The sequence below is a fragment of the Arachis duranensis genome, chromosome 3 (genome assembly GCF_000817695.3).
Source record: "Arachis duranensis cultivar V14167 chromosome 3, aradu.V14167.gnm2.J7QH, whole genome shotgun sequence".
In the NCBI taxonomy this organism is placed as follows: Eukaryota; Viridiplantae; Streptophyta; class Magnoliopsida; order Fabales; family Fabaceae; genus Arachis; species Arachis duranensis.
The window spans coordinates 130,682,462-130,709,070 of NC_029774.3; the positions used below are offsets into that span (position 1 = coordinate 130,682,462).

General features: G+C 32.9%; 5 protein-coding genes across 5 annotated transcripts; 3 read left to right on the forward strand and 2 right to left on the reverse strand.

The window, feature by feature from the left end:
- Positions 1-1,144: 1,144 nt before the first annotated feature.
- Positions 1,145-2,528, forward strand: LOC107481684 (uncharacterized). The gene has a single exon (XM_016101979.3). The coding sequence runs from the start codon at positions 1,319-1,321 to the stop codon at positions 2,477-2,479; it is 1,161 nt and encodes a 386-aa protein (XP_015957465.1). The 5' UTR covers positions 1,145-1,318; the 3' UTR covers positions 2,480-2,528.
- A 93-nt stretch (positions 2,529-2,621) lies between these two features.
- Positions 2,622-4,040, forward strand: LOC107481687 (dihydroceramide fatty acyl 2-hydroxylase FAH1). Its single transcript, XM_016101982.3, has 4 exons — positions 2,622-3,121; positions 3,202-3,307; positions 3,402-3,548; positions 3,670-4,040. The coding sequence occupies exons 1-4, from the start codon at positions 2,793-2,795 to the stop codon at positions 3,790-3,792; spliced, it is 705 nt and encodes a 234-aa protein (XP_015957468.1). The 5' UTR covers positions 2,622-2,792; the 3' UTR covers positions 3,793-4,040.
- Positions 4,041-4,474: 434 nt separating this feature from the next.
- On the reverse strand, positions 4,475-6,223 carry LOC107481679 (berberine bridge enzyme-like 26). Its single transcript, XM_016101967.3, has one exon. It carries the CDS (start codon positions 6,169-6,171, stop codon positions 4,567-4,569), a length of 1,605 nt encoding a protein of 534 aa, XP_015957453.1. The 5' UTR covers positions 6,172-6,223; the 3' UTR covers positions 4,475-4,566.
- A 2,222-nt stretch (positions 6,224-8,445) lies between these two features.
- Positions 8,446-10,297, reverse strand: LOC107481678 (berberine bridge enzyme-like 13). Its single transcript, XM_016101966.3, has one exon. It carries the CDS (start codon positions 10,259-10,261, stop codon positions 8,684-8,686), a length of 1,578 nt encoding a protein of 525 aa, XP_015957452.1. The 5' UTR covers positions 10,262-10,297; the 3' UTR covers positions 8,446-8,683.
- Positions 10,298-23,232: 12,935 nt separating this feature from the next.
- On the forward strand, positions 23,233-26,186 carry LOC127745607 (probable proteasome inhibitor). The gene is made up of 3 exons (XM_052258554.1): positions 23,233-23,341; positions 25,264-25,432; positions 26,051-26,186. Exons 1-3 carry the CDS (start codon positions 23,233-23,235, stop codon positions 26,184-26,186), a joined length of 414 nt encoding a protein of 137 aa, XP_052114514.1.
- The last annotated feature ends 423 nt before the right edge of the window (positions 26,187-26,609 follow it).

The window sequence follows — 26,609 nt, forward strand, 5'->3', positions numbered from 1 at the left end:
ATAGTTTATACTTTTTATATCATTATATTCCACCAAAATATTATAATATTAACAAAATCATAAATAATATTTTAATATAAAAAAAAGTTAGGCTAAGAATGGCAGGAAGACCCTACCTACTTAGTGTAATGAGTGATATTAGTCACATAGAGGGCCATAATCACAAAGCTTTTTGCATAGCACCAAGCTTAGCTTGGCTTTTTCCATTTGGCTCTTTCCTCGCGCTTAGGCCCCTCCAAAAGACTAAAGTGCACTTTCTTTAAGCTTCCATTTTATTGTTAAAGCCTCAATTATAAGTTTCAAATATTTGATCCAAGTGGAAACTGGTCCCATGTAGAATTTATCTGCTTCCCACACGTTCTGTTCGTTCAAGCGTAGTGGCAAGAATAATGGGACTCATCAGTAACTGAAACTACATACCAACAACCACCTTGTAAAATATATAACTATCTTTAAATTAAAATATTTTACTGGTCACTTTTGAAAATTAGGTGTATTTGATATGAAAATTTTGATTCGTAAATTGGAAACCGGAGGTTTCTATATGGCTTTATACGTTTTTTTCTTTTTTTTTTCTCCCGAGATATGAAACACGTAATCTCCATTATTATGATTTTTTTTCTTAATGGGAGAAGGACAAAATTCATTTTCATTTTCGTTCATATTATAGAGATTGAAAACGAGTGGGGTGGGTTAGGTGGCTGATAGAGCAAACAAGAAGTCGCTCTCAGTATAAGAACAAAACTGAAATTGCAAAGCTAAATGCCAAATTGTATATCTATATCTATATTTAGATATTATTATTGGCCTAGTTAATAGTTAATTGTTTTCTTCCTTTAAACTCAGTAATATGCATATGCTTGACGTGCCACACTCATATTTATCTTTCTTATTAGAAAATACTAGTAGCATGCATTTCATCCTTCTTTTAGATTCCAAGTTCCAACGAAGGAAAACCAACGCAAAATAAGAAGAGATAAAATATGGGTTAGTAGTGGTATTAATAGTCCATAAATGAAGCAATTAATTATGAAATGAATAAAGTAACGCACGCCACATAGTAACGGTGGCCATAGCATTCAACCCACACCAACTGCATCACGCGCCTTCAGCAACCTCTCTCTTTCACTCTCTTTATCTTTCTCTTTCACGCTATAAAAACGATCTTAATTTCTTTCACAACCCACTTTCCATCACTCTCTTTCTTTTTCGGCCCCCTTTATTTTTTCTTTTCATTTAATTTCTGCTTCTCATCCAAAACGGAAGAAAAAGAAATAGAAAGCGGTTGAGTAGCAGAGGGGGAAGGAGCCTGAGAACCATGCCGTTCCCATGGAAGAAGAACAGGGTAACAAGAATATCTCAAATCGTTGCCGACCTTCAATCTCCAAGGCGCGGTGGCTCCCTCGTCGTCGAAACCGGATTCCCCACCTCCCTCATCGATCTCTTCGTCAAGAACCGAAGCCGCTTCACAAGAACCAAGTCAAAGAGACCTCTTCAACCCGGTATCTACGATCCTCCACCGCCACCGCCCTCCACGCCGGTGCTATCTCCTGTGCCGGAGACATCAAGTTCAGGCGATTTATCCGTGGTTCGGGCCCACGCTCCGAGTTTGACACCGCTGGTGACTGTGAACGACGGTGGAGATGACGGCGGGGTATCGGGCTCGGAAGAGGTAATTCGGGTCGGCGAATGCGGGTGTGAGTCGTATTCAAAATCTGTTCTTGCATCGTCCGTGAAGTGGAAGGCGTTGTTCCTGGTGGTGGTTTTGATTAGCAGCGTGATGAAGCTTACCGTTGGGATAACCGTGTCGGCAGTTACGCTTCTGTTTCTTGAAAACGTGGGGAAACGTTTCGTTGGGTGGTGGAGAACCGTGGGTATAAAAATGGAGCCTTTTACCGCAACGGTTTGTAATTGTGTTTGGTTTCAGAAACTGATGAAATTGAAAAGCAAGAAAGAGGATCACTGTGAAGAAGTAGCGGGTGGTGGCGGCGTTGGATTGATGTTGTTGAATGATACTGTTGAGGTTGTTGAAAGTGAAAGCAGAAGCGAGGTTGGTGATTGTTGTGAAAAGAAATGGTTGGAGGATGTTGCGGATTCATGTGAAGAAGGTAGCCGAAGTATTAGGTTTACATGGAAGGGGGTGAAGAAACTGGTGCCTAAAAAGTGGAGAAGCTCTTTGAGAAAGAGAAGTAAAGAGAGTGAAGGTGAGTCTCGAAGGAGTGGGGAAGAAGACAAGTGTTCAAGAGAGGAGGAGGTTGACGATAGTAATGGAATGATCATGACTTGGGTTGAAGAAGAAGAAGAAGAAGGGGAGGAAGGTGTGATTAGAATCCATGAAGTTGGGAAGTGTTGTTCATGGGGACACGTCATTGTGTTAGTGACAGTACTTGGTGGGCTCTTAATGGGTCGTTTGGCAGCACTCGTACTTACACTGGCGTCGTGTTTTCTTTTTAAGATGCTTTTGAGATTTTACATGTAAATGTAAATGTAAATGAGTTTAGTGAATATACATAACATTCTTTTGGGTATTGAAATGGGCCCGGGCCCAATAATGAAGAAGTTAATATGCGTAAAGATTGGGCCAATATGGGAGGAGGCTGTCGAAAGAAGTGGTAAAGAGGAGGTTATTGTCCATCACAATTGAATTAAGAAGGGAAAGTTTATGAACGGTAATAACAGTGTGTCCAGATTTGGGCGTGGGAAGGCGTCTAAATAGAGAGAGCGAGATCTGGCATTCTGGCTCTCTCTGTGTCTCTCTCTGTGGCGCGCGAGGAGAGAGAGAATCTTGGAAAATGGTGAAGGTTGATTTGAAGAAGCCGCTGGTGTTCCAGGTGGGACATCTTGGAGATGGATACGAAGAGTGGGTTCACGATCCAATTCTGGGAAAGGAAGGCCCCCGCTTCTTCCACAGCAATTTTCTGGAGTTCTTCACGCGCACTCCCTGGTACGCCATCCCAATTGTATGGATACCCGTCGCCTTATTCTTCATTCACAACTCCCTCACCATGGGCGTCCCTCCTTCTAATATTTCCCAGCTCATCCTCATTGGCCTCTTAGCCTGGACCCTCGCCGAGTACCTTTTGCATCGCTTCCTTTTCCACGTCAAAACCACCTCTTACTGGTTTGCATTTTCTCCTCACATCTCATCTCATCTCATCTCATCTCGTCTCGTCTCGTCTCATTCATTTCCTTTGTTTACAGGGGAAATACCTTCCATTATCTTCTCCATGGCTGCCACCATAAACACCCCATGGATCACCTCAGACTCGTTTTCCCTCCAGCAGCTGCCGCCATGTTTGCTGTCCCGGTAACTATATCTTCTTCCTCTTTTTATTTATAGAATGATTAATCACTCCCTCAAAATCGGTGACATTTTGAGATACTTGCTTCTTGAATCGCAGTTGTGGAACATTGTGAAGCTTTTCAGCACTCCAACAACTGCTCCTGCTATTTTCGGAGGCCTTTTGTTGGGATACGTCATGTACGATTGCACACATTACTATTTGCACCATGGTCAACCAAAGTCTGATGCTCCCAAAATGCTCAAGGTAAAATTTGATTTCATAAATCCTCAAGGCATCACTCCTTTTCAAAATTACAAATTGAAGTACACAAGTCTTGTAAGGAAGAAACAACACAAATAATATTTCATTGGTTCTGTGTTTGCAGAAGTACCACTTGAATCATCACTATCGGATCTCCAACTATGGTTTTGGGATCACCTCACCGCTATGGGATGTCGTTTTCGGAACCCTTCCTCCTTCTGTAAAGGGAGATTCCAAAAGTAGTTAAGTCATTGTCAGAACTTGCATATTTCTGCATTCGTTAAGATGATAGTGAACTCAGGGTTTCAGACAATACATAAACATCTAATGCTTTTCATTGTGTAATTAATTAATGCTTATGAGGGTTAACTCTCCACCTTCTATCAGCCTGTAAAATTTGATATGTATCAAGTTTTTGTGGCTCAAAATTCTCTCCCTTCCTGTGCATATATCTTTTTTATTTTGAAATAGAGTATTAAAACATTGACCAAGCAAGGTCTGAAGCCAGCAAACATTCGGTGTCTCACATTTTCAAATGAAATGATTGCACTGTTTCCCATTGATAATGATAATAGTATAGCGAAGCAGGCTGTCATTATATTCAACCACTGCCAATGTCAATTCAAAATTAAATACTAGACCAAAGTCTTATAGATCGTGAGATTGCATGTCACATCAAATAGGGATACGCCACATTATTTACTAATATCATGGTAGGCAAGTGGATATACTTTTCCTAAAGATGAATTAAGAAATGTCAAAAACAAAGGAAACTTAATCTCACAGGTCAGTGCAACATAGTGTTGGCTGCTGCTGTTTTTGGTGATCTTTCAGTGCGCCTGAAAGGTTGAGTTTTATGAAATGTGAGAATAATATAAGTTATATATCACTTTGGTCAATACACTTGTTATAATTGACAAAATTCGTAGTGGCACACAAATGGAAGTGAGGTGTAATTATTTGGAAACTGAGTTTACACAGAAAGCAAATATGCATAGGAATAATTCAAAGTTGTTGGCTTCTACCATCTCTTAGTGTAGAATGGAGGGATACTCTGTTCATGCCTAAAGAAATTAGATGGATCAACTTTAGTCTTGACCTGTACTAGTCTGAGGAAGTTGTTCTTGAAATATTTGAATCCCCAAATAGAAGCCTTTGAGAAGCTTGTGGTATTCTGGTGGTTCATCCCAATATCAAGATCCCTGTAGTTAACATAAGCTTCCCTTGGATATTTTGAAGCATAAGGAGCCATAAAGTAGTAAAATCTTCTGATCCAGTTCATATGCCTTGCCATGCTCTTCTCTCCATCAAGCCATCCAGTTACATACTGAATCTTGTAGAGAGTTCCTTGCCTATGAGGGAAAGGCGTGGCAGATTCCGGAATCCTCCCCATCATTCCTCCATAGGGATTCCAAATCATGAGAGGCCCATCTTCCTGCAGGAAAATCTTCCATAGCGAGTTTAGCGAATTCTCGGGGATGACTTGCCTGATGAAATCAGATTTTGCTTTGAAGTAAGCCTTGGATGTTGATTTTGCTTGGAGCAGAACTTCAGGAGCAGTTCCACTGGGGAATCCAGCAATGTAAAGAACAGATTTGATCCAGCTGGTTTCTACACAGTCATTTTTTGTCAATCCCAATTCAGGGAAACTCTGCTTCATCACTTGGAGGAGCGTGTTAGCACTGCCAAGGAAGAGAGCATTGTAAGAAGTTGTCACGGTTCTGCGCCCCGGAAGGCTTCCGTTGGCTGTTTGAATCAAAACTCTGATGAACAGATTCTCATCAATGCTTGGTGCCACCTCCTGCCACCTATACAGAATCTTGTTTGCTCCTTGTTCTAAGCTCTTGGTAACCGTAAAAACTGTCACGGTTTCCGGCACTGGAACCAGCTTGATCTTCCACCAGAGGATAACTCCAAAGCTGCCTCCACCACCACCTCTGATTGCCCAAAACAAGTCCTCTCCCATGGCTGCTCTGTCCAGAATCCTGCCGTTGGCATCCACGATTCGAGCATCGAGGACATTGTCGGCTCCAAGGCCATACTTTCTCATCATAGAACCATATGCACCCCCTGTTATGTGACCACCAATTCCCAGGGTTGTGCAAAGCCCTGCAGGGAAGCCATGCACTGCGCTCTTCTCTGCAATTCTGTAATAAACTTCGCCCACGGTGGCACCGGCTTGAATCCAAGCCGTGTTCTGCGCGATATCAACGTTGATCTCGCGGAGCTTGACCAAGTCTAGGATCATGAATGGCTTCTCTATGAAAGAAACATAAGAGAGGCCTTCATAGTCATGGCCTCCACTTCTCACCCTCATGTGAATACCAAGCTGTTTGGCGCAAATCACTGCAGCTTGGACTTGTGAGTCATGGAATGGTGTGAATATGAATTCTGGTTTTGGCAGTGAGGGTAGCAAGTACCTTAGGTTCTGAGCAGTGGATTCAAGGATAGAAGTGTAGGAAGCATTGTTAGGAGTGTACACTGCACTGGGAAATTCATTTGGGGTTTGAGAATGGAGTGTTACACAATGGTTGAAAGCTTCTTGAATTGGAATTGAGTTAGTGAGTGAAATTGACAACAGAATCAGAAAACTTGACAAGAAGGGCCTAAAAGAGTAAGACTCCATAATAATGCTCTAATCTTCTCCTCTCTTGTCTTGTTTTTAAAGAATACTGGTTGCCAATGCTGGTTTTATAGTGGTAATATACGTGTATGTTAGCTAATGTACACGTCATATTCATATACTAAGTGGTATTTCTATTTTATTTAGGTCCAGTTGCAGTGCTGTAGTTGAAATTATGACAAGGTGGAAAGAATATTAGTTTATTTGAATACAATTCACACCAGAAACTATCTCATGATGCGGATAATCATTTCTCTAATATGGTCAATCCACTCTTATGGTCATTGTAAATATAGCTTAGCTTGTAGCTAAGTGTATAGTTTATTATTATATAAATTATAGTTTCTTTCTTTAAAAATATTTTTGTGGTTGCAATATGAAGAAGGAAGGAATCACATTCTGAAATATCTACAACCAATACACATGCATCGTTGGTATTATATTATTTATATACATTTGCGCGCCAATCAAGCTCTGAAAGATCAATCATAGAAGTCGCTTTGCTTAAAGCAAGGATAATAATATAGGTGAGATAGATAGAACTGAATATCCTAGCGTAAGACCAGCTCCACGTGCCATTTTTGTATGTCAAGAAGTTTCAAAGTAAACTACACTAATTTCTTTAGCATGTTAGGTAGGGATAAAAAGATGACAATGTGTGATTTTTTTGGGGGACATGTGAGGGCCGAAGGACCCATACTTTGTGGAGACTGGAGAGAAATCTTGATAAGAAACAAGAAATAAGCGTCACTAATTATCTTTACATACATTTAGATAAAGTTGATGGAGTAATAATTATGTTTATAAAGTAAAATTAATGATATAAGATTCATTTTGATTTGATAAAATGTAGTATCTTAACATTATGTGATAAACTTTGACTCCTTTAAGAACTTATCTTTATGTGAATATTCCCATCAAATCTTCAATAATACCTTATTGATTGTTTAAATAATTTTTTTTTGTGAGCCTTCAGAAGTCAATTTTTAGTAATACAACATCAACAGACAACAATAATCTTATAAAAAACACACCAACTTTAATCGAATAATTTAACATAATGGATGCCACTGTTTCTTTTCCTTAAAAGTCAACAAACATGAATAAGTCATCGGAGTCATTTGTCAAACACGGCAACACGCACAGCGGATTAAGAAAAGGAGAAGTGTTTTCTTCCTTTTGGAGTTTTGGTAAAGGCCAGGTACAACCAAACATGCCCCAGCCGGCCAGCCCAATACAAAATAGATTCCCAAAACCTACCCTACCCAAATGTTAAAACTGCTATGAGTTTTTTTATCCCATTTTTTTCCCTTTAAAAGAGATGGTAATGTACCTATCAATTTTTCTTCTTGGAGACTCAATATTGGGCTTCAGACGCCTCGTCCAACAACAAGAACATATTAACGAACATGTTTCTTCTTAGTGTTCGTTGGGCCTTTAGCCCTCTCAACTGATTAAAAAACGAGAAGAAGAAGAAGGAAATTGTGATAGGGGTGTTCATGGATCGATTCGATCCGTAAGGTTATCGGATCGGATCGGATATGATCGGCACATAAATAAAATCGGATAACAGATTTTGTGTAGGTATCTGCATATTCGCGTATTTGTAAAAATAACTAAATAAATAAGTAAATATTTTTTTATATTTTATTTCAACTAATAATTATCATATATATTGTATTATTTTAATTTATTATTTAAGAAAAATATGTTTAATATTATTTTAAAAATAAACATATTTAAAAAAATAAAAAAAATAAATTTTATTAATATTTTTTAATAAAAATAACCTGTTAAAAATATTTTTATATTTTGCGGATATATTCGATATCCGATTCGATCCGCAAATGTGTGGAGTGAATCGGATCGGATCCAAACTTAAAAACGACGGATATTGGATCCGATCTGATCCGATAATTTTAGTATGAATCGGATCGAAATTTTGATTATATCCCATCTGTGTTGACCCCTAAATTGTGAAAACGGCCGAGACTTTGAAGAATTGTTAAAATTCATGCCTTGAATGTCTATGATTGCCTAAGCATTCATGAAACTATGAATTTCCTTCTTTTTTTTTTTCAGCGAAAGTTAGCATTCTGTTGGATCACGTAGCAAACTTATTAGTTTTCAATTGTTTTCATGTCTAAATCTTAACCATATAATATTTTGCCTGTGTCTATAAATTAGTGACACTTTCTGCAGTTTTAAATTTTCACTATTTTATATATTTCATGCTTCTAAAATTTTGTATATTAATTAACAATATAGAGCAAATAATTGTATAAGAAAGCATGCAGGACTATTCTGCCCAACTTTATATTTGTTTTTCATGAAACACACTTGATGAATGATACCAAAGACAAAATGAAAGCTTTAGTACTAATACACAGTCACCTATAATGTTGTCACATACACAATCACAAAACACATCAAACACTTGAAACACTTCCATCAGTATCTTACAACATTTATCCTTAATTATTCCCTCTAAAGTGAGCCAATTTATAGAGTTGCATCAGTAAGGAAGAGGTGGAATACTCTGTTCATGCCTGAAGAAGTTACCAGGATCAACCTTTGTCTTGATCTTAACCAATCTCTTGAAGTTACCCTTGAAATACCTATAACCCCAGTTGCTAGCTTGCTTGAAGCTTGTTCTGCTCTTGGAATTCATCCCCAAATCAAGATCTCTATAGTTCACATAAGCTTCCCTTGGTGACTTAGACACATAAGCACCCATGTAAGTGTAAAGATCCCTCAACCAATCAATGTGCTTTCCAGCATTCTCCTTTCCATCCTGCCACAAAGTGACATACTGAATCTTGAATAGTGTTCCATTCCTGTGAGGGAATGGAATATGAGACTCTGAGAACTCACTCATCTTTCCACCATATGGGTTCCATATCATCAAGGGGCTCTCCTCCTGCATCATCCTCTGCCACAAGCCGCGGAGGCCGGCCACCGGGATCGGCTGCCTCACGAAATCAGACTTGGCCTTGAAGTAATTCTTGAAAGTTGACTTCCCCTGAAGAAGAACTTGAGGGGGAGTGTTGTCTGGATACCCTGCAATGTACATAACAGATTTGATCCAACTTGTTTCCTTGCAATCTTTGGCGGTTAATCCCAGTTCAGGGAAGCTCTTCTGCATCACCTCAAGGAGCTTCCTTGCTCCACCAAGGTAGAGAGCATTGTAAGCGGTTGTGATTGTTCTTTTCGTTGTGTTGCCCACATTTGAAGGTTGGATTATAACTCTTATGAAGAGGTTTTCATCAATGGAAGGTGCTACTTCCTGCCACCTATGAAGAAGCTTCGTTCCACCTTGTTCAAGTGTTCTTGGAACTGTGAAAACCGTAACTGTTGGAGGCACTTCAACCAGCTTTATCTTCCACCATAGAAGGATTCCAAAGCTTCCACCACCTCCTCCTCTTATGGCCCAAAACAGATCTTCCCCCATGGATCTTCTGTCAAGAATCCTGCCGTTAACGTCCACCATTCGAGCGTCGAGGACGTTATCGGCGCCGAGGCCGAATTTTCTCATCATGGAACCGTATGCACCTCCGGTGATGTGTCCTCCAACACCTAAGCTTGTGCAGAGTCCTGCAGGGAAGCCATGAACAGAGCTCTTCTCGTAAATTCTGTAGTAAACTTCGCCGATGGTGGCGCCGGCTTGAATCCAAGCCGTGTTGCTCTTGATGTCAACGTTTATGGCGCGAAGCTTGGCCAAGTCTACGACCATGAAAGGCGTTTCGATCTCCGAAACGTAGGACATGCCTTCGTAGTCATGGCCGCCGCTTCGCACTCGGAGGTGGATGTTAAGCTTCTTGGCGCAGATGACGGCTGCTTGGACGTGAGACTCAGTGTTTGGTGTGAAAATGAAGGAAGGTTTGGGTGCTGAAGGCACCAAGAACCTTAGGTTCTGTGCTGAGGAATCAAGAACCGTTGTGAATGATGCATTGTTTTGAGTGTATATTGATGCATCAAATGGGAATGATTTGTCCGAATTCACGTGTAAGCAGCGTACAAAGCTTTCTTGAATTGAATCTGAACTTGTTCTTGATAAAAATAGGAGTAGGATTATTATTGTTAAGTGTGACATTGTTGTTGGTTAGGTTTGTGGTGATTGGTGAAGCTATATATGTTGTATTTATATTTGAAGTATGGTGGTATATAAGATATAAAGTTGAAGAGTATTGGAATTGTTTCTACTTTCTAGTCATTTAATTATGAGAGTGTGGAACATACTCTTTTTTATTTCTTCTCTCCACACCACAAAAATTAAAAGAATGGAATTGCCCATTAGTCACGTGCAAGCCAAAGCAACAGTGTTGATCAAGGTATTAAGAGATGAACATGTCTTTGTATACACATTGATAGTCTTTAAATTTGGTCCACATGACTCATCACTTAGATATTTGATTTGATTGAAGGCCCATACTTTAAAGTGATTAATTTTGATAAAGATACTATCTATACATCAAAATTAGCCATCAATATATTTGTGTATAAATACATGTGTGATTTAATTTATTTTTAATGTATATTTGTAGTTTAACATGTATTACTGATAGCTTAATAGCTGATTTTAGTGTACACGTAGCATAACTCTAATTTTGATTGCCCCTGCCTTAATTAGCCTGACCCTATACGGTAAGCATTAATTAGTCTAATACTAATATGGAATTTGCTATAAATCGCTATAGCTAGTGTTGCTTGCTGTGCAAGTGACAATTAAAGTTGTAGTGTAGTTTTTGAAGGTAGGCAGAGAAGTTTCAAGATGTAGTGTACGGTGTACCTATATGGAAAGAAAAACAACCTTATTATCCTCCTAAGTTGTAGTGTAATGTGCTTTAATTAGAAGATGATGATTCATTTCCTTACTTTTGGAAGAAGCACGGTGGAAGTAAACTCGAACAATTTTCCAAGTCAATCATGCTGATGGATTGTGTCAATTGTCAAAGTTGGAAAGTCCATTATGAACACAGCTTGTTTAAATAGAGTATTATATAACAAATTTGGAGAAGCAGAATGCTGGATCATCACATTCTATGTTTCCACTATATCTATTTGCATTAAACGTTACGTTGTTGTGTGTGGAGATTTAACAACCGCAAAATGATACGATTGCATTTGCATTCTTTAACCCCTTCAAAGTATTAGCAATTTATGGTTAAAGCGTAATTTTACTTCTGGAGGTTCAATCCTATATAATTTCGTTTAATTTGATTAGATTTCAATTCTCAAGACTCAAGATAGCTTATTCTAAAAAGAAGCAAGTGAAAATAATATAAAATAAAGGTACTTAAGTTGGTTCAACTACTTCTTCTTGGAGAGTCAAACAGTCCACACGGTATATTATATTTACTCGATTCCATTCTTTTCCAAAAAGAAAAAGTATATGAAGAAAGAGGTGATGAGCCAAAAAATAAATAATGTAATTAATTTATAATTATATTTAATTAATTTTATTTATTTCTAATTTTATAATATTTGATATTAATTATTTTTTATTTCAAATTAAAATTTTAAATGATAAGTTGGAAAATTAGGGACGAAAATTACGGAATTTTGTTTTCAATAATCTCATTTTTTAGTATATAAAAAAATTTATAAAATATATATAAAGAACATCTATTTAGTATGAAAAAAAAATATTCTAATATTTAATAGAAAAAACATTTTAATGTCTAGTATAAATACCATCCACATAGAAGTTTTGAATTTATCCAAAGACATTTGACTAGTTTTTGACTAATACTTTTTTAGTTCCTAACATTGTTGTTTCAAAAAATGTTAAATAAATAAATCCCAAGTTTAGTACTTTTAATTTCATATTCTATCCATAACAAATACCAAATAGAATGAGTGTACGTGGTGGCATCCATATTCTATCCATTTCTGTAGATATGTTACCTCTTTCGCTTTCAACTTTGGATTCAATAGAATGAGTATGTGGTGGCATCCTCTTCTCTCTAGAATTAGAAGCTCCCTATAGAATTTGGATAGCTTTAATTTATTAATCCCAAAATTATATCTTTAAGAGTTGAACTTAACCCTTTTTCTTCCGTCTTTAATCTCACATTATTCTTCTCCCTTTTCCTTTGTGGTGACAAGAATAATAAAGCAACTGTTTGTGTCTTTGATCTTTCGCATATATGCCTAAATAATGCTAATGACCTGAAATAATATATATTCATTTCGGGTTCATTCCGTGAAATATGTATCTGTTTACATTAATTGAAACTTGTAAGATAATTACTACGTCACACTTCTGTAATGCTCTTGTAATCAACCTTTGTTCGTTTTTATTCAGGTAAACATTAAATTAGTTTTGTAGAATTTTAGATTTGATACTTTAGTATCTAGTATACTTTTATTTTCTGAAAATTTTTTAATTTTTTTTTATAAAATAGATTAACCCATAAGTAGTTCCTAATAATTTTATTGTAAAACAATTAGATTTTTAAAAAATATATTTTAATATAAATTAATCTTCTATTAAAATAATAAAAAATTAATTTGTCTAACAAAAATAATTTTTAAAGAATTTTAGAGAATAAAAATATATTAAAAACTAAAGTGTTTAATTTAAATTTCTTAAAAATTAATTTATTTATTTTTTTCACGGCCACTTTTCATCACCGCTTAATTATATAATTATTGCCTGTTGTAGTGGATATATATATATCTTAACTTCATCAATGAAACAGAGAAAAGTTTTTTATTTAATTCAAAATGTAATGTAATAATAGTGCTTTTTATAATCATTCTGGATCCTCTTATTAACTTAAATTAAAACTCAGTTCAAAATTAAGTGGTTGAATGATTTGAGATTCAAAGAGAAATTTTTAAGATTTTATTTGATTTTTGTTCAACAAGCAAAAATTATTGCTAACGGTGATTTTTGGGACGATTATAAGTGGATCTAGAACCTAAAATGGAGGAGATATTTTTTGAGTAAGAATGTAAATATTGAGAGAAATTATTAGTATTATTATTAAAAGTTTGTTTAAATGTAAGTATAAAAGATAAATTTATTTGGAGTTGTTCCGAGAATGGAAGTTTTTTAAAAAAGTCGTTCATCATTTTAGTGGAGTTAAAAGTGTTGGGCTTTTCTGAAATACGTCATACTTTTGATAATATCTGGCGAGGAGCAGTACCTCTAAGAATGGAGATGATGGGTTGGTTTTTTATCTTAGGCAAGCTCAGCACGATGAAAAGGCTAATCCATATTAATGTGGTGGATGAAAATGAGGTAACTTATGCTTTATATGGTTTAAATGATGAGGATATAGCCATTACTTTTTCATCCATTCTAATTATGTTACGCGTTTGTGGTATAAAGCTATGGTTGTGAGGGAAACTAAATGGATTAAGTCAAAAGGGGTGAGGAGTTTCTTTGAATCTTGGTGTGAGTAAGAGGTGGTGAGAGTGGAAAGGAGAAGGTGGATAAATTGTTGGTTTGCAATATATGGGTGATATGAAGGATTAAAAACTAATTTATTTTTGAAAAAAGGATATATCATGGAAGAATGAATGGGAGTTTATTATGTACTAGTTAAAAGAATGAAAAATTCTTAATAAAAGAAAAGAAAGGAAGAGCAATAACTATTGTTCAAGGAACTACAAGTAGTCTAGAACCAGCTGTGAATATTGAATATGAATTTTTTTGGTAGATTTGTGCTGAATATGTTGCTTCAAAACAATGTATAGCAGTGGTGGCTAACTTGTGAATGCTGAGAATAATATTGCTGTGCTTTTATGTGAGTTTTTGAATGCAGATTCTAGAGTTAATGTTTTGGCAGAGTGCATTAAAACTTCCGTTCAATTCTTACTGAAGGAGTATAGTGCAGTTCTAGATGGGTGGTCTTCAAAATCAATGAAGCAATCTTGGTGAGATAGGCCAAAGAAAAATGTGACAACTATCGGGGGCTGAATTTTAAAAGAAATAAACTGAAAATTTTTCTGTAAAGTTTTAATAATATTAAGGTTTAATATACCTCACATAAGAAGTTCAAATTCATCAACAATTGAAAAAAAAATAGTCAATAATCAAAATGAGAATAGGAAAGTCTTGTGATGCTAATGAGAAGCTATGTGATCACTAAAATGTTTTTCATGTGCAAATGTGGCATTGATCATAAAAATGTGGTCTTTTATCTAGTAATAAAGACGGAATATTACAATAAAAAATGGAGATAATATAACAAAAATTATTGTAACTCTAGTATTTAATTGGAGAATATATTTTTTTAATTTGGTGTTAGCTTTTAAATTAAATGTGATATTTTTATATTTTGGATATTTTTATATTAGTAGTATTGTCTTATTCTTAATTATGATTTTTGATAACAATGCCAAAAAAAATATAACTAAGATGTAGAATTTATTTTATATTTTTTCTTTTTTTTTTAAGTCGAATTTATAACCCAACAATAAAAAAAAAAAATAACTTTTGTGTAAAATAATAAACGGCACTTATTGAAGCGCATTATTTCAGTAATTTCAAGACAGCAACACACAATCTATACGTTCTCCATCCCTATACCATCCCATCATTCATTCTCTTGGAACCTTAATTATAATATATGACTTCAACTTGCTAAGATTGAAATGGAGCATTTCAACAACTTTTGGAATCTATATACCCTTTTCTTTCTTCTTATTATTCATCTATTATTTTAATTTTTTTGTTACACAATACTATCTTATTAATTACTTTTATTTTAAGAATTAATCATCATAATTAAAAAACTTAAAACCCGATTAGTAAAGACAGATACATCAGCAAAAGCAAGATATAGAGAGATTGCTACTAATATATGGCCAAATACACAATGCTGATCGAACGTTGTTATGAAGCAATCTAAGCAACTAATATCAACTTTAATTAAAAAACAAAACAATGAAACATCAACGTCACCCGCCCCGGTGTTGGTAAATTAATTAAAACAACACTATAAACATATATTAGAATATAATTAAGTGTTGATTTTCAGTCCTTAATTAATCTTTGTCATCATTTCTTTTCTTTTGGATTGGAAAAATTAAACCATCTGAAAGTTGAGGTAATTAAAGTACAATTGCAAACTTTTAATTAGTAAAAGCTGATTAATTAATCTGACTACTTTTTAAAGTAGGTCTAAAAGTTTAGGAGTCTTTTTCAAAGCTCATTGATATTTCTATATATCGTTTAACTTGTGGTGTCTTTTTTCATAGTCTTTATATGATCTCTAAATTTTTTTTATCTCTCATAAATAAACATGTAATTTTTTGTTCTCATCAGATAAAGTATTACGTGTTTAATATCTATTCAATGATCTATGTCTGAATTGTTTAAGTATCTACCCAACACTTCTACTAAATTTGCGGTACACACATTCATTTATAATATTTACCTCAAAACCATATGAGATAATGATTTGATGAAGCTTATGATACCATTGACGGAAAACTTATTTGAGATCATAAATAGATTTTTTTAACTTACAAACCATAAATTTCGAATCGCCTAATACAAAATTTTTTAATTGTATCATATACATCGTTTTATCAATGTTACCATTAAAAAACAATGGCTTTACATAATGTAGCTCCAAATAAAAAATTACATTATTTAGAGTCTCTAATATAATATAACAGCTAGAGTATCCAAGTAGGTTAGCTTCTAATATATATCAAATTAAATTAAAGTTGCATACATGCTTAGAATAATTTATTTATTTAAATTAATTTATCAAATTATTGTTTAAACTGATCAAACAGAAAAGCTTACCATTATATGAAAGTTCTGTAAAAATAATATATCATTATTATCTTTATCTTTGAAAACACAAAAGAGGAAGAACGAGAAAGAATGTAAGCATAAGATAAGAGTAGTGTAGTAGACTAAAGGAAAATGACGGAGAATCCAATGAAGCATTCCATTTCATGTTTCAACACCCTATAATTTTAATTTTAATTGTGCTAATCGTGCTCGCTTATAGCTAGACAAGGAACTTTACTTTTAACTCTGAAAAAGACGTATTTGTATGTGAAAGCTACAATATCCTTAATTAAATAAAAAACTAATAATTAATTCACCATTTATTTTTAATTTTATTATGTCCTCTTCATCCCAATGACAGGCATAAATCGAAAGCTCTCTAAGATTAATATTGTTTTGCTGTTTATATAGTATGTGACACAATAACTTTTAACGTTACGTGTGTATGATGTTATCCCTGACGTAGCCAAGTATTAATGAACTCAATGGCTCGTTACTATTTTGGTTTTCATCCTTAGAAAAAATGTTAATTATTTTTCTACATTTGTATCCATTCACACACAACACTACTATATACAAATTCAAAACAAGTGCAGGACAACATTAAATACGAATCTACCCACTTCTTGGCCTGCATGGATGCTAATAAATTGGTTAAAATTATGTAGAATAGTGTGTGATTCTGTATGTAGTATATGTCTTGGTCCATTTTGGCACCCGCATGGGTTGACTCTATTAACTAGCAATAATGTTTGAGATATAATAAAAGTATATTGTATTTAGTGTAAAATACTAAAATGTATTGGACTAAGTTATCTATAAGTATTCTATTTCGTTTAAGGTAGATATAAAAATATAGGGTAAATTTAAAATTTAAAAAGTTAAATAAAAATAGTTTAAGGATAAACTACTAAAAATGCACTTGAATAATTTTGTCGTTGACAAAAATATATTCGAATTTTTCTATCGACAAAAATGCTCTCAAATAATTTTAAAATGTGACAAAAATATTCAACATTAAATATGTACTTCTCAAAAAATACTTTAGAAATTGAATTTTGATGTAATTTTTTGGAAGCATGATTAGAAAAATGAGATATTGTTATTCTTAAAATTTGGTAATTTTTTGCTAAGTATATTTTTTTTATTTTTTAAAAGTATTATTAGTTATTGACAAAAATCACAAAAAAATATATACATAGTGAAAATCACTAAATTTTAAAGATAAAACTATCTCATTTTTTTAATCATACTAGTAAAAAATCGAATCAAAATTCAATTTCTAAAGCCTTTTTTAGAATACATATTTAATGTTAGACATTTTTATCGTATTTTTAAATTATGTAAGGGTATTTTTGTCGATAACAAAATTTAACTGTATTTTTATCGAAAATAAAATTATTTAAGGTTTACCCTACTTTTAAAAAAAATGTATGTCACTAAAGTTTTAATTTCTAATTTTAGAAATTTAAATCTTTTCTATCTTTACTTTCAAAAAGTATATTAAAATTTTGTATTTTAAGATTAAAATGTTAACTTTAATTTCTAACCAACAAACATAATATTGAATTTCAGATCATTAATCTCACTCTAAGTTAGACCAATCAAACACTACCTTAGTGTGGTGTGTGGAGTTGGACCAAGCTAAGGTAGTTACACAAAACGTGCAATGTGGAATAATATGAAATGAAATTTTACCAAAATATATACTTGGTAATAAGTATTATTATAGGTAGCTACAAATTAAAAGATACATTCACACGGATTCGGTCGTGGAAAGATCTCAATGCCATGTATGTAAATCAAAGTTTTTTTCATTTGACTAAGCAAATGTTGTTATTTATTATTGAATGCTTCTTTAATTTGTTGGCGCATAATGCGCAGGAGTTGTGGTTTCTTAACCAAATTAAAGGTCATCAATTTGAGGGGTTTCCCAACTTTCCTTTTCAACTGGACACATAGACTGCACTCTATAGCCATTATTAGCTTTTCTCTCATGTCAACATTTCCAACTCAAATTATCACCTAACCTAACTTGCAGAAATTGTTTGAAAAAATTAAATTAAAGTAGTGATGAAATGGACCAAATCAAATCAATCAGAAATTATTGTGTGGTCTTGACTAGTAATAATAAGTTGAATATGTTCTTCAATAATTAATCCATCCATCGCTTTATTTTTTTTAATTAACATGTTTTTAATGACTTATAAAATAACATACATACATCTCAACTTTAAATATATTATATATTTATTTATGTTTAAAATAAATGCCCCTTTAATGAAATCAATAAGTGAAATTGCATGAATAGTGTAGCTGATAATAAAACAAGCCAGAAATTCAACCACCATTGATCAGAAACAATGTGTATATATCACTACAACAATATAGACTATTTTTTATGATTATTATGTGTCAAAAAAAATTAAAAATAGTCAAAAAAATAAATTTTGACAGTATTTTAACTATGAAAATATGTTAATAAAAGTTTTGTCGAAAATAGTATTTTTAATATATAAGTAATTGTAAAAAAAGTTTAAATCTTATTTTGATAAATATTGGTCGTAAAAAATAATTTGTTAGAAAAATTTGAGAATATATTTTTTGTGATACTTATTAACCGTCAAAAATACTATTTTTTGACATTTATTGACCATAAAAAATTCTCAACAACAATTTTTAACAAAAACTAAGATGAGATCTTGAAACTAAAAAATAAATTGAGATTTTGAATATGAAGAATGAGTAGTATGATCCCAAACTGAGAGCAGTGTGATGCCAAAATTGACGGAGCTTAACGAAAAAAAGAAATAATGGAGTAAGTTGAAAATAAATGAATGTCAAAATTGAATAGTAATTTTCTACAATCAAATTATTTATCAAAAAAATATAGAGAATTTCACATTTGTTATATTTGTCAAAAATATATATTAATTTTTACACTTAACTATGGCTGTTTAAAAAAATCATGTTAAAATAGCTCTCTTTTCTTGTAGTGTATATATAGGGATAAGTACTTTTTTCGTTCCCATGGTTTGGGGTCAAAATCAAAATCGTCCTCGACCTTTTTTTGTTATTAAAATCATCCTCAACGTTTAAAAACGATTTAAAATCATCCTTTTCCGAATTTTTTGACCAAAATACCCTTAACTATTAATAAAAATTAAAAATAATATTAAAAAAAAACCACCCCACCCCATTTCTTCGTCTTTCTCCTCCCCCCTCCAATTTCTTCGTCTCTCTCTCCATCACCCCCAGCCCGCCGCCGCCCCTGCTTTTGCTTTCTGCCTTCTGCTTCTTCTTATTCTTTTTCTTCTTCTTCTATGAACTGAATTTTTGATGAAATTTGTTGTTGATGATGAAATTTGTTGTTGCTGAAATTTGAATTTCTGAATTTTTGATAAAATTTGTTGTTGTTGCTGATGAAATCTGATGATGATGATGATGACGACCATGGAGAGAGGGCATGAGGAAGGGGGTTGGGGGTTACGGTGAGGGAGTGGGGTGAGGGGTAAGAGAGTGAGGGGTGGGAGGAGGGGTAGGGAGTGGGGTGAGGGGTGGGAGGGGGGTTACGGTGAGGGAGGGTGGTGGTGGTGGTGGTGGTGGTAGGAGAATGATGATGATGAGAGTATTTTGGTCCAAAAATTTGGGAAAAGATGATTTTAAAGCGTTTTTAAACGTTGAGAATGATTTTAATAAAAAAAAAGGTCGAAGACGATTTTGATTTCGACCCCAAACTTTGGGGACGGAAAAAGTACTTATTCCATATATATATAATATAATATAATATAATATAAATACAGCGGAATTATCTTGCTTAAGAAATAAAGAGCGTGGTTATTTCTTTAAAGCAACACATGGCACATGGGTGTAAACATAAATAGAAAATAATAATAAAAATATAAAAAAAAAAGTTTAGTGGAATAGCATTTTTATTAAAATTTGGTTAATATTTTATTAAAAAAAATTATATAATTTTATATAATTTTATACTATTAAAAATATTAATAATAACTAATTAATAATTATAAATCACAAAACCTACTGTACTTAACACTTCTTATTATAGAAAATGTATGTTAAATTAGGTTGTGAACTTATGATTAAGGCTTGGTTTGTAAAGTTGTATAAAATATGTTGTTGATATACAATATTCTTTTCTTCCTTCATAAATATAATTTCTTTTGACAAAAATCATACACATGTTAAAAAATGAGTCCGACAATATAATATTAAAATTTTTGGAACTAAAGTACTAAACTGTCCTTGTATTTAATTTTTTTATATAAAATGATGAATTCCTCGGACATTTGTCGTAATATCTTAAACTATAAATTCCAAAGTTATCTTGCTTAGATAACAAACAAAAAAGGATCGAATGATTTGTCATATAAAAATATTCTATAAATACTAAAAATTAGTCCCTAAATTAATTATTATATACTTGGATATATGTCATTTTGCACACTTTTTTAACAAAATAGTTAACCAACAAAATAATCAAATATATCATAGTAAAATAATTAAATATTTTTATTGCAGCATAATAAAATTTTTTATAAACATTTTATTACCAAATAAATAATTTTATATAATATCTAATTTGTAATTAATATATATGACATGATTGTTGTCAACATCTATATCTATATCTTTAATTTAAAAAAAAGACAAAAAAATTCTTAACTTGTTAATTTAAAAATACATAAGTCTCTCACTAATTGAAAATACAAAAATATCATTTATTTTCTAAAATGCGAAACATTTAAATTTTTCCGTCCAAAATATATATAAGGACAAATAGATCTCTCAAAAAAACTTAAATGTCTTACTTTTTAAAAAGTGAATGATGTTTTTATATTTTTAATTAGTCAAAAATCTTTAAGATAAAATGTCAAGAATTTTTTTGTCATTTTCTCTTAATTTTAACCTCATACATTGATATTTTGGGCAACCTATAATTTTCCTTCTTAAAATGATTAAAGTTGTGACCCTATCAGTAAACCCTTACGTGATAACATATAAGACACATAAGCAAATAAAGACATATACCGCTAAGATTGAGAAAAGAAAAGAAAAGAAGATGCTTGTGACACTAATTATTTAGTATATATTAATGCTCAAGGGAATTACACATGGGCACCTGGACAACAAAAAATAAAAGCATGCTATTATTAATTAGTACCAAATAAATTAAAGTTACGGATAAGCCATCTTTTCACAGAATTTGGTCCCAGATTATTATTATTATTGTTTGGATTGTCGTAATTACTATCTAAAATTATCAATGATCACGATCATAACAGAGAACTCTTACGTGACATAACTACATGTTGAATAATAGAAAAGCCCTAGCTAGTTAGGAGGGGTCCCAATAATTCAATTGGATTTTTTCATATGCACTAATGATGTTGTTGGGGTCACATTCGTTCTAATATATATTCCTGATCAGTGCGAGCAAATCTTGCAATAATATGGCATGATGCAATAGTTGTTAAACCTTGCAAATCTACCCATTTAGGCTTAATATATTAGGACAAAGAAACTATGACAAGAGTAGTAAGTATGCTCTTGACCTAAAAGGGTTGGTCCCTTTAACTTGTAAGAAACTATAACGAGCTTTTCATTTGTTTATTATCATGCATATTTGATGTATCTGAATTATGCATGCATAAAGTTAATTGTGGAGCGATGAATCAGGGTACGTAAGAATTGTAATTAATCGCAACTGCTGTCTAGGCACTTTAGTCTCATATTACAAGTAATGACATAACTAAGATTTACTAAATGATCATCCATATCTAGGAAATGAATCACACGGGATTCATGCACATCTTCATTAGTACGTTCTCAATAATAAAGAATTTAAGGCTGCATGTTTTTATAGAGATAGAATACAGAGATACAGATATAGAGACACAAAATTGTATTTGATATAAGAGACATGAACAGAGATAAAGTATCTAGAGACACTGAATTAATATATTTTGTGTCCATCACGGATACACTAACAAAAGACACAATTTATTTTTTATTTTTTCTTATTTTTGTTAATTTTTTATAATTATATTTTTGTTTCAAATTTTTTGAACGAAAAAAATGAGAATAAATTGAATTTTTATAATTTAATCTAGTTTATCACCAAATAAAATACAAGAATTTGTGTCTCTGTCATTTATGTCTTGTTCTCAGTTTTTTATCTTATTCTGTTTTTAGAAATAAACACAGTCTAGCTAAATGATGTTTTTTATAATGTAAAATTTCATATGCAGGTCATGTGAAGTTGATAGTTGATAATGGATAAATAATAATTTAATTAAACTTGTTAAATTATTTAATAATTCTCAATTATTAATCTCATAGAAAGACAATTGAATGTGAGTTTTATTTTTTTTATAACTAGTATTTATAAAAGAGGAGTGCTAGGAGGTCAGTATTTTTATTAAATTCTGTCCAGCACTTAACCATAAAAAAAATTGAATAATTCTATATTATTAGATACAATCTTACACTATTAAAAATATCATTAATAATTAATTAATGACTAAAAACTACAAAATCTATTAGACCCTAGACTTTCTCTTTATAAAATGTAATAAATGTGTAATGTCATGTGTATGTATTGCATATGGTTAGCCAATTGTTATTAGTGTCTATGTCAGGTCCTATATAAAGGGCTTAATCTCGGGTGCGATTTTCTTTTGTCTTTTTCTAAAAAAAAACTGCCTTTCCGGTATGGTTTTTAATTTCACTTTTGATTTTGTACTTATTATTTTTATTTTAGTTTGCTTATTAGAGTATGTCTCTCTGTATAATTTATTATCAAGAAAACTTGAAAATGTATAAATTCTCTTGATTTAGTTAGGTTTTCGCTAAATTGGATCGTGAACTCTCAAAAAATATCAAGATTTAAGCATCTTTTTTTATTGAAAACTAGCATGAACCTGTGCAGCTTAATAAAGAATTAAAGATATTTAGTTTCTGAAGTTACACTCGAGGCTCATAGTAGTCTCTAAACTTAAAAGTTTTTCAAAGTCATCCCCAAACTTACACTCCGAGACTCAAACTCGTCCTTCCAGCAATTTCTAGACACCTGGCGCAACCAGAAAGCTGAGTTGGCCTCTTTCCTGACATGTTGGCATAATAAAAACGACGTAGTATTTGCTGTGGCACCAAAATGACATGAAACGACGTCGTTTCACGCTAAAAACCCCCCTTCCTCAACGTTACCCTAACGAATTGTCTCCCCCCTCTCAAATCACAACACAAACACAGAGGTCTATTCTTCTCCACTACACTCATCAATGGCATCTGTGCAATTGTCGTTCACGCTACCTTCTTCTCTTTCGGCTACCTTCTCACCGCCACCGGCCCCCAAGCCCTCTTCGACGGCCCTCTCACATCCCTCCACTGGTAACACTTTTACTAATTCCCTGTTTTGTTCTCTCTTTTTTCTTTAACGAAATCATTTAATTTCGATAAATTTTATGTGAAATATCCAAATATCATTAGTTATCACTCTTCTTTAGTGAAAACAATTAAAAATTCTGTTTTTTGTTTTTACTTCTTTCTTTGCAAGAACCAGAAAACATAGAAAGTAAAAAGGGAAACGAAACGTGCCCTAAGTTTGTAGCACTAGCTACGTAGAACAATTTTTATCTAATCGGTGTAAGAGAGTTTTATAGAATTATTTGTTCTTGAGTTGATGATTTATTGAAAACCATCAAATACTAATATGTGATTGATTGAGTGAATTACAGAGGTTCATTATTTAGATTATAAAGTAAATTTGAGCTTTCTAAGGTGGTAGCTGTTAATGAACTATAATAATCACAAATAATGGCAATTCATGCCGAAAAATTGCATTATCCTTGGGTTTCTATACTAGACGAAGGATTAGATTATGCAATCTTGTAGCTATCCTTATTCCTGTAGCTGAAGCAGGAAAGTCAGCTATCCTTATTCTTGTAGCTAAATCATAAATACTGTCTCCTGTTCCCAAAATAAAGCAGATGAAATCTTTATCAGCTAGGTTTCTCTAGGGATAATTCCAAGCATGTTGTTATCTGTCATGCATGAATACAGATTACAAAATCATTTGAAAACAGAAAAGAAAAATGAAGATAGAAAATACATCCTGTTTGTTGCTTTCTTGAAATTTTAACCCAACTTACTAAAATCTTACCATCAATGTGTATAGTGTCACCACAGTATTTGTAGGTTGCAGGATTTCTCCCAGCTCGGATAGCCCCTACAGGAATCCAACTGACATAATTGATAATCAGTGAGTTCTTATGGCAACAATCATAAAATATTTCAACTACATTAAGAAGAGCAAGTTGTACTGCCGAGTTGAAAGCAAATACAAAAATAGGTAGATTTAGAAGAATTTTTCTTTTTGAAAACATAGACTAACAGATACATGCCTCCTCTTGATCAAATCTAATTGAATCCATAATTGGTCATGTAAGTATTTACTCGAAAAGAGAGAATTTCCCAATTGTTAAACATTTTGCCGCAACAACCATGTTATGAAGCTATTGATTAATAAGCCGTCTTTCTCAAGTCATTAATGCAACAAACTAACATGTTCTTTTGACTAATTGTTTATCAAACCAGCCAGCTTTGAAAATACCAAAAATGTAGTTTTTATTTCTAAACCATGATGGTAAAAGACATTAAAAAAATACCTAAATTTATATGCTAATGGATTGTTAGCAGCATCAGGAGATGGAAGTCCACCACAATGAGAAATGAAAGACGTAATTTTCCCCTTCCGCATATGTGCTTCATTGATCATTTTTATTGGCATCATGTGATCTGATCACCAGCCATATAATAAGAAATTCTGCGTATAGCTAGAGATATTTTCAAGCATCTAGAATTTTCAGTAACTTGTTTCAGCCAATGAGTTAAGACAAAAACAAGTGAACAATTAGTTGTGAAGGGATGATTTTTTATAGGATTATTTGTTCTTGAGTTGATGATTTATTGAAAACCATCAAATACTGATATGTGATTGATTGAGTGAATTACAGAGGTTCATTATTTAGATTATAAAGTAAATTTGAGCTTTCTAAGGTGGTAGCTGTTAATGAACTATGATAATCACAAATAATGGCAATTCATGCCGGAAAATTTCACTTTCCTTGGGTTTCTATACTAGACGAAGGATTAGACTATGAAATCTAATATAAGAATCAAGTCAATTAAGCTGAAGTTAGAAGATACCTTGTGGTATCAAGAGAAGATGTAGTAAATTGATATATGCAGCCTAAAACTTATAATTAGCATTTACTAATCATTTTTAATACGTGATTTTTGATTGTGTGTAGAGGTGTCTGTAGAGAACTGTAATCAACTTGACCAAGAATATGTCTTTGTTTATGTCAATCCAAAAGAGGTTTCAAATAAAGTGCTGGTAAAGTGCCTCGTCATGAATGAGAAGTTACTCATTGATGCCTTGAAGGAAGGGTTTTCTAACCCTGCACACCTTGAGATTTGGTAAGCCTCTTTTTTCCCTTTCAAGCTATAAATTCTTCAAGATTTTTCTTTCATTTGCTGCATTGCAAAATTAAAATTTTGGTAACTAACCAACCTGGTTTTTCTTTGTTCATGTTGAATTGGGCTGCGTTGGAGTTTGGAGCTTCTATTTGTTGATGACTTATTTTATTACTCTTTTTAATTAAATAGAATTTTCATTCTTGATAGAGGAAGACTAGAAACTAAAATATAATAGCTATGGTGGGGGCAAAAAATCATATATAATTTTTAGTAAAAACTGAAGTACTGAATTGTGATTTGAAAACCTTTTAAAATTAAAGTTTGTACTCTGTATTGTCAACTTTTACCTTTTTTTCCCATTCCTTTCTTTGTCACATCAAATATTAAGATAGAATAGTTAAGGGGAATAAAAAAACCACAAAAAATATTTTGTATATTTGTTCTATGCTGCAAATTTTAAGCTTGTGTGTATTGAGTTTTGTTGCTCAAAGGTTATCAGCTTTTCTTTCTGGGTGAAGTCGGATATGTTGTGAAAATTAAAATTTTCTATGGTTAATCGTACTTCTTGTGAATTTACGGTTATGTCATGATCTGGTGCTTTGATTTTTCTACATACAGTGTTAGGGATTATACTATAGCAAATGAAAGTAGCAATTATTCTGAGCAGAGCGCTGTGGAGAAGACAAGAACAGAGAAACAAAGAGAAGAGAATACAGAGCGCTGTGGGCTTCAAAATTGGGGATTAGGGTTTTAACTTGATTTGAGGGACCAAATTGATTCCGGAAAGTTTACTTTGCCACATCAGCTAGCCGTTGTAATGCCCACGTGTCACGAAGCTTGCCAACTTAGCTTTCTGGTTGCGCCAGGTGTCCAGAAATTGCCGAAAGGACGAGTTTGAGTCCCGGAGTGCAAGTTCGGGGATGACTCTGAGGAACTTTTAAGTTCAGGGGCTACTATGAGGCTCGAGTGCAATTTCAGGGACTACATTGAGGCTTATCTCATGTCAGGTCCTATATAAAGGGCTTAATCTCGGGTGCGATTTTCTTTTGTCTTTTTCTAAAAAAAGACTGCCTCCCTGGTATGGTTTTTAATTTCACTTTTGATTTTGTACTTATTATTTTTATTTTAGTTTGCTTATTAGAGTATGTCTCTCTGTACATTCTATTATCAAGAAAAC